Source organism: Ylistrum balloti, unplaced genomic scaffold, assembly GCF_031769215.1.
Source record: "Ylistrum balloti isolate Yb309-2 unplaced genomic scaffold, AGI_CSIRO_Ybal_v1 Utg369664, whole genome shotgun sequence".
Lineage (NCBI taxonomy): Eukaryota > Metazoa > Mollusca > Bivalvia > Pectinida > Pectinidae > Ylistrum > Ylistrum balloti.
In genome coordinates this window covers 676,356-685,104 of record NW_026781913.1, presented here as the reverse complement: position 1 = coordinate 685,104, position 8,749 = coordinate 676,356, and the positions used below count along the sequence as shown (strand labels likewise).

General features: G+C 33.5%; 1 protein-coding gene across 1 annotated transcript; it reads left to right on the top strand.

The window, feature by feature from the left end:
- Positions 1-1,176: 1,176 nt before the first annotated feature.
- Positions 1,177-7,418, top strand: LOC132559752 (phospholipase A2 group XV-like). Its single transcript, XM_060224378.1, has 6 exons — positions 1,177-1,279; positions 2,576-2,732; positions 3,755-3,873; positions 5,258-5,356; positions 5,904-6,131; positions 6,666-7,418. The coding sequence occupies exons 1-6, from the start codon at positions 1,177-1,179 to the stop codon at positions 7,178-7,180; spliced, it is 1,221 nt and encodes a 406-aa protein (XP_060080361.1). The 3' UTR covers positions 7,181-7,418.
- Positions 7,419-8,749: the final 1,331 nt, after the last annotated feature.

The following is an 8,749-nucleotide window of genomic DNA, read 5'->3' as shown; positions in this document are numbered from 1 at the left end:
TCACTTTAGATTTTTTCAGATGCCTCCAATGTTTCAACATGAAAGCCTTTAGCAACCATGACGAGTCCTTTAAAGACAAAATAACAAAACGACTGTGTGATGCTGTTTAATTCACCGTTTGGCTCTACTGTACCTTATCTATTGACCAAGGTTTACATTGAATTTGAGTTTGGATTATGATAATGTTGACATGTTGATATTTTTATATGTATTGTAAAGAACTCCAAAGAGCGTTTCGTCAGTCATGAACTCACTATGTTAAAGAAATCCACTTTGTACACTACAATACTACATACATTTGTACTTCCAATCTGAAGAAATGCCTTCATCCACTAGATATTGCATTGCTTTGGAAGGAATGTGAAAGGCTGTACAAATGTACGGTTGCCATCTATGTTAAAATTGGTGTACTGAAAGGTATGTTCCAATCAAAGAAAAAATATATGGCTGGATAAACCCCAAAAATTATTGAATGATAAAATCTTCCGAAGGACTTTTGGCTTACCTGAGGGAACAAGTGTGATATTTGTCAGTGAAACACATACACAATTGATTAGATAAGATGTATTATCTTATAGACGTAGCTTGTGTTAAATAGTTACTTAGGTTTTTCATTTTGTTCATGAGAATAATTGAGCTTGACATTGGACGACGGTAATAATCGAGTTTGATACTTTCGTAATTATTATCACACGCCATGTATTATGTTAACTATATGACATCTTGTTACATACTTAGGAGTGTCACAGTGATTCTTGCTATACTCGCTGAGAAGTTTTTACCTTCCTTGTAACTTAAAATTTGTCGACTTTGAGAAAATGTGACATTGCTTTTTTTTATAATCGGTATAATGAACTGCTGTGTGAAATGCAAAAAAACACATCATATATCCGTGCCTTTAACTATGTTAAAACTTTAAGTATCATTACAGTATTTTTTTATATTCATATTTTTGGCAATCCAAAAGCTTTTAATAATTGAGAAATTTTGCTGAGTAGTTTGAAATATCAAAATTCAAACTATCAATAAAACACGTTTGCAATATTCAGGGCACATGCACTGACTCGTATTCCGGATGGTTCCGTTCCGTAAAACTCAGTGTTTATAATCGCCTTATTTCTATTTATTTCTATGGCGTCGAGATCTGCTCGTTCTGAGTTGTGCAGGTTGCGGACGATGTCCGGTAAGGACTTACTGGTTGGACTTTTTTTGTTGTTATGTATCCAGTCTTCATTAGAGAAGCCTTATCATGGAAAACCTCTGTCTCCGGTGATTTTGAGTAAGTAGCAAAGGTCAACATATTGGTGTTTACATACATGTACGCACGTGATGTCAGGCGAGTCACTGATCCTGATGATGACGATCCTGAAATCTTATGCAACTTGCGTTAACAACATTGACGCCACTTCATTGTATGTAAAGTCATGCCTGTTTATGATAAGTTATACACATGTGTTAAGTAAAGGTTTACGGTGATATTGAATTGGTGTACACAATATACATCAATTTAGTCCATTATCAGATTTATAATCGGATTTTACAGATAAGGCAATTTTTAACTATTTGAGTTACTTCCCTTTGTCAGGTTATACATGTACTGCCTGGTGATATGATAAGTAAAGGATGAACTTCATTGATAATAAATTTAAGATAGCAATATAAATAACTTAATATCTTGACTGATCACTACATAGCCCAAACATGCAGGCTGTCCACTACATAGCCCAAACATGCAGGCTGTCCACTACATAGCCCAAACATGCAGGCTGTCCACTACATACTACATAGCCCAAACTTGTAGGCTGTCCACTACATAGCCCAGACATGCAGGCTGTCCACTTCATAGCCAAAACATACAGACTGTAAAGTGTCCACTACATAGCTCAAACATGCAGATTTGTTCACTACATAGCCCATACATGTGGTCGGATGAACCTTTATATTTAGAGTTACTGTGGTGGCAAAGTTGTTAATTTGTGTCACCATCGTTATCACTAGCTCTCCACTTCTGTGTCAAGGGTTTGATGCCCATGTGGTGCAGTGGACAGGTACTAGTGGCAGGTCAATGGTTCTTCTCCATGAACTCTACCTTTCCATTACCATTGAAACCTGCCATATTCTTAAAGGACAGCGGCAGTTAATAGGACATAAGCAACAATAAACCTACTAAATGTTAGCTTGTACTCGTTAATTAACATTGCAAAATATATGTAGTATTTTTATATTAACCTGGTGTTAACTATGATTACAAATACTTCATGATAGTGCCTAATATATGATATACAAAATTGTAAAGACACAAAAATGTGTATATTATGAGTGGTAGAACATCCTTAAAAGTTACATGCAGTTAAAATATATTGTAACAACAATCCTAAAATAAAACTGTTTTGAGTTTTGTAATGATTACCAATACCTTCTACAACTGTAGTTAATGACAGGTTTTATTTAATCTTGATCAATCAGAATCGTCAACAGTTTACCATCATGCATTGCTAACATTGCCAGTGTTGAACATTTCAGAGTATGATTTTAAACTTTAACGTATTATAAGATATAATGAACTTTTTTTCAGTGCCTGGTGATGGAGGGAGTCAGTTCTATGCTAAGCTGAATAAAACCAGCGTCCCTCATGTTTTCTGTGAAAAGGTGACCCCTGAATATTTCAATCTGTGGCTTGATGTTTATGAATTAGCACCCTATTTCATTGACTGTTTTACAGATAATATGAGGTAATGTATACATTTACTTAAGGTACCATTAGAAATAAGATTGAAGAGTTCACTGAGAAAATGCGAAAACTCACAAAATACCTTGATGTATTAGCCTATTTTACGAATAGACAACTGTATCTGACATGAATTCACATTTAATTAAGAGATTCAATCAGGAGGAAAGTTGAACTGTTTACAGTATAAATTATCTACTTGACTTGTGTTAGAAGGTATAGAAATTTATGTAGGTACTATGTATCAACGGTTAAACTAGTAATCAGCTTGTGTATAATATACAGAAGAGATACTGTTGTACTGATTTTAATAACAGAGAAATGGATTTACCTACCTGGTACCTATATACTGTGTAGTAGGTGAAAATCATGATCATAAATCTATTAAACTGTGGACTATATGACCACTATGACTTAACTAGTTGCACTATTGACCAGTTTAGTTGTCATCGACTGAAATAACTTGATTACTACCATAGCTTATATACTTGTTCATGATCGATTTACTTATGTCACTATATATACATAGCTTGTTACCGATGGAAATTATGCCATCTTGGGAAACACATGTTTATCCTACTCTGTATATATGAAATATATGCTATGATATGATGTCAAATATTGTAATATTGAATGGTACTGTGGGCTGGAGGCCAATTTGTACAATAAAAAACCAAACCAAACCAAACTAATTAAGAGATTTTGAATCATTAAATCTGAGAACTATGAATGGATTTCCTTAGTACCAAATGTGCAAAAAAGTGATGAAGGACACTTTAGCGTCTAATTAATTATAATACTTTGTAATAAAGGGGATGATGATGACCTAATTGATGCATCGTTTTAGCTGAACTTGAATGAATCATAGATGTACATTTTATTGATCAGTGGATGAAATTTTAATAAAATTAAAACGAAAATAACCAGAAATGTTATAGAGTTTGAAGTATTTACTTGTTTGTTATCAACATTGGTTGAAAACCATATGGTGGTTACAATTTGGATTTCATGTTCACATGGTTATAGGTTGGTGTATGACCCTAAGACCCGCACTACCCACAATGCACCAGGGGTAGACATACAGATCCGAGGCTGGGGCGACACAGAAACTGTGGAGTGGCTGGACCCCTCTCACTTTGGGTTCAGTGAGTATCACATTTGTTGTAATAAATCATCTTGGTTTATCAAGACAAGCATGAATTTTAAAGAATCAAATTTTCTAATGATCTATTTGAAGGACTAATGATACAGACAGCAGATAGAGTATACACTCTTTATACTGTATAAGTGGTAGAGGTAAATGTGTGGTTATGTTGATTAAGAAAGAGAATTGTAATGAAGTGAATATGACATTTTGTCCTAGATAGCTGACAATTATCATCATTTCAAGTAACGTCCGATTTTTGTAAACAGTTGGAAAATAAATCAGGTCCATTCTACAAATATTTTATTTAAAATTTTGTTATAGATAATGTTTCATACTTGTTGAGTTTGACTAATGCAAAGATGAGTCATAATTTTGTATTGTTTTGGGGATAATATTCTTATGCCTAAACCATTTCATGGTTTGGAACAAATATTATTACCCTTGTCTGTCATTCTGTCATAACTTCATTTCCTTTCATTTACTCTTTAATGGATACAGATATTACTGTAATTTAGTGTGTATTTTTGTAATAATAATATACAGTTTGTACTCTGATTTGGTTATGTCAACTAATATATTTCCAGATTTAAAAAAGTTTTTTTCAGTAAAACAGTGAGACAAATATTGGAGGGTCTTGCAAGCAGAACTCTAGTTTTTTCAGATTCTTTACCATTTATAATCCAATTTTATTTTTATGAGTTATGATGAGCACACCCAAACAAAGTCAACAGTTCTAAAAAGTAGTTTTCAACAGATCAACTTCAAACTTCATAGGAAGGTCAATGACTGCAATTTTTTAACAAAAAATACAGAGTTATGGTTCTTTATTTATTTACAAAAACAGTGTCCACACGATATTGCATATATGTATACCTTCATAGGAAGGTTTAGTACATGATAACTTTTGGATAATAATTTACTGAGTTTTGGCCCCTTATTCATTTACCAAAACAGTGTCCAGTGATATTGCAAGTGATTTTCAAACTTCATAAGAAGGTGCCTTAACATGATAGCTCAGACAAATTAAATAACTGAAATTTTTGACCAAAATTTATAACCCTTTATTTGAATACAGAAACAGTGTTTGCTCCATATTGAAAGCAGTTTTCAATGGATCAACTACAAACTTCATTGGAAGGATTATTATCATGATACCTCAGACAGCTTTGATCATTGTAATTCTTTGACAGTAATTCAAGCAGTTTTTCTGTTTTCCATCTATCTCTCATCAATCATTTAAACATATTGTTTTCCATCTAAATATGTTGATTCATTATTACCATTACCATATATTTCTTTATCATGGGACAGGCGTATAATGTTTTGCCCTGCAGTGCACTTGTTCAAGTATTTAATCTTCATGATGATGATTTTGTTCACAGCAAGTTATTTCTACTACATTGCTCTGTATTTGGAATCCTGGGGATATAAGCGAGGTGTCTCCATTCGGGGAGCACCTTATGACTTCCGCAAAGCACCAAGTGAGTTGGCACCTTCAATATTAGTTGTGATTAAGGGAGTGTTGTACCACATTAAGCTAGTGTTATAGCTTACCAGTCAGTATTTTTTGTAACAGTGTCATTTTTGTAAATTTTAAATTTTTTTAATTTCTTTTGTATTCTAATTAAAATGCTTTTGGTATGTTCAAGGATATATATGTGTCATGTTACTTTTTCAATGATTATTTTTATACATGCATATCACAACAAGTTTGAAAGTTCAATGGTGCATCCATTAACGCAAAAAAGATCAGAGTTTGGGTCTTGCCTTTTGGTTTATATTGTATGAATTGAATGGTACATTTGACATACAAAAAAGAGACTTTTTGTAGCAAAGTGCTTTAATATTTGAATGTTTGTTCTTGCACAAGCGACTTAAGAATGAAATCTAAAATATAGAGAAATATGTAGCGAATTAACATCTTTTTGGTGTTTTGGAGGAAAGTAAAGGTGCATGACATTGCTATCTCAACTTGTATTCAGAAGGAAAGAAACTTTATGGAAATGATTTGTGGTTTTCTTTCAACAGATGAATTGGGTGGCATGTACAAGAAGCTTCAAGCTTTGATCGAGGAAACTTACACCATGAACAACAATGCTTCTGTAACACTTCTTGGCCACAGTATGGGGAATCCAGTCACGCTCTACTTCCTCAACCACATGCCACAGGCCTGGAAGGACAAATACATCAAGTCATTTGTCAGTCTGGCTGGTGTGTGGACAGGCGTCATCAAAACTCTCAGACTCTTCACTTCAGGTCAGACACTTAAAAAATTCTGGAAATGTCTATACATATATAGTCAAGTGTTTTTAAAATGTTCACTGTAACAATGATAGATCATGTTTGAATAAAATGAGCTTTCAGAGGTTTTTCCCTCCCACATTTCACACATCAGAAGGGTAGGTGAGGTGAATGAAATACTGGGAATGTACTGGCTAAGAAATAAGAGGCAAGCAAATGTATAAAGTGTATGATCACTTTTTGGCAAATTAACACAAGGATTAAATTTATAGGTCAACAATAATTACTACATACAGCTCAATCATAATTTAGCCAATACTTTTCAGTGTGGAAAGTATTAAAATATGATTAATACTAAGATATGTAGGTTTAGAGTATTCTCAAGTTGCAAAACTAGTCTTTTCATCGAAAGTTTGTCGTGTATATATTTTGAAAGTATAAGAACAAGAGAAAATTAGTTGAAACATTCAGAATGTTAAATTATTTACTTGTTTCATATTTTAATAGATCCTAATGAATGATTGCAGTACTGAATTTGTGTTTGTTTAGGTGACAACTTGAATGTGTATGTAGTGGATGCACTGAAGGTACGACCAGAACAAAGGTCAATGGTTAGCACAGCGTGGTTATTGCCATCTGACCGCTACTGGACAGCTGATGAGATCTTGGTCACACGTCCAGAGAGAAATTATACAGTGAAAGACTTCAAACAGTTTTTTCAGGATCTTAACTTTACTGATGGCTATGACATGCACCTTGATACAAAAGAATTGATTAGAGATCTCACCCCACCTGGTGTAGAGGTTCACTGTCTACATGGTCACAATATCTCCACACCAGGAAGATTGGAGTTTGGCCCAAACATGTGGCCGGATTCCCAGCCTAAAGTAATTCCTGACGATGGAGACGGAACTGTCAATATCCGAAGTCTACACGCCTGCACAGAGTGGAAAGGGAAACAAAAACAAAATGTATACCATAAACAGTTTGATGGAGCAGAACACATGGAGATTTTAAAGGATCCGAGGATAAAAGACTATTTAAAATCTCTGCTAATATCCTAACATTGACTTACATCTAGATCTTAACCTATTTTTTAAATCTAAAGGTAGATGATACATTATATAATGGTCAACAAATAAAGATCTGTCTGATTTATAAGTACAGTAACTATCATACTGATCTAAAACTTTACAACTTTGAAAACTTGTGTGACTGTGCTAGTATCTTAACATTGATTTGCATCTAGATCTGTACTTATTTTTAAAGTAGACATAGATAATAGTGTTAGTAAACATATATGTCAGGTAAATACATATTAGCCAATATAACTTTTAATGAGTTATCTGAAAAGCTTGTGTGAATGTTACTCTCCAAATTGTCACCAAGTCAAAATAACCTACCTCTATAAACAGTTTTTCCGTATTTGATAGACATCATCGTAAACAGATGTAGCCTACTGTTAATGAGTGTTCATAATAATGTCAACTGTATACCCTTTATAGGATAGGCATTGTGCTGTTTCAACAGAGGTAAAAACAGACCAGGTAGTAAATAAAACATACTCTTTCCATTTCTTCATCCATCAATCCATTGATTCACTAGTGTTAAAATGATAGACAAATCGCACAAATGCTCAATAGTATAGGAGAATTATGATTTATAGCTTCAGTAAAATTAACTCATAAAAGGGAAGTTAAAGCCATATTTCATCAGCAAAAGTTCAGTGTTCTCACTTGCTTTTTGAAATTGGGGTTACAGTGTACCCTTAACAATGTATTTATATAGGAGATTGCTTGAAAATCGGGGAACAAGTTCTGTATTTCACCAATTTGGGGAGGGGTTTGTACCTTCATTGGGAATGCTTGAGGAAGATTAAGCTACATTTGGTTGACAAAATGTAAGGTTAAGCTACGTTTCATTCAATTTGATAAAATGGGAGGTTAATGTTGCATTTTATTATTGGCAAAAGGGAAAGTGTTTTGAAAGTGTCCAGGTCTTTTTCTTCTTATTCTATTGATCTCTGGGATTGTATATTTCAAGTAGTAGAAAACCTGTAATATAATGCCATAATGATGAAATATGTTCCATACAGTGCCTTTCAAGATCATTTTCTTCCATAGTTTAGGTGTACATACCGTATATATAGGGCAATAGAATTGTGTAATAAGCCTACTGAAATTGCTTTTCTGTAGAATTGAAAATATTATTTCATTGTCCTGTAATAAGCCTAGGCCCTTCTGTTGTGTCCGAAGTAATATGTTGGCCTGTGAGCTAATTGCAGGATAAACATGGTGATATTTAGAGATATTGGTAGCTAAATGTGTTGTACTCATGTACTTGTATTATACATTGTCTTTCAAACAAGTATTGTCATTATCATTTAAACCCAGTAATCATGCATAATAAATGCTCCAACAGCACTGAGAGTATATAAATAATGGAGGTATATATCAATGTGACCACAATTCTATGCAATTCTTTTTTTTTAGGAAATGCTCACTTTTCTTTTCAAGGGATTATAAAAGGACTGCTGTTTGGTCACAGTAGATAAATAAATTCTGTCTTAAGTCAGAGTAAAGGGATAACCTCTAGTGTATTATAATTGTATTACAGGAACAGTTTTAAAAGGA

Excerpts from the sequence above, each read along its gene's own strand:
- LOC132559752 (XM_060224378.1), top strand. The coding sequence starts at position 1,177 with ATGTCCGGTAAGGACTTACTGGTTGGACTTTTTTTGTTGTTATGTATC. Across the intron at positions 1,280-2,575 it reads TCTGTCTCCGGTGATTTTGA|TGCCTGGTGATGGAGGGAGT; the intron begins GTAAGTAGCAAA and ends ACTTTTTTTCAG. Across the intron at positions 5,357-5,903 it reads TGACTTCCGCAAAGCACCAA|ATGAATTGGGTGGCATGTAC; the intron begins GTGAGTTGGCAC and ends TTCTTTCAACAG.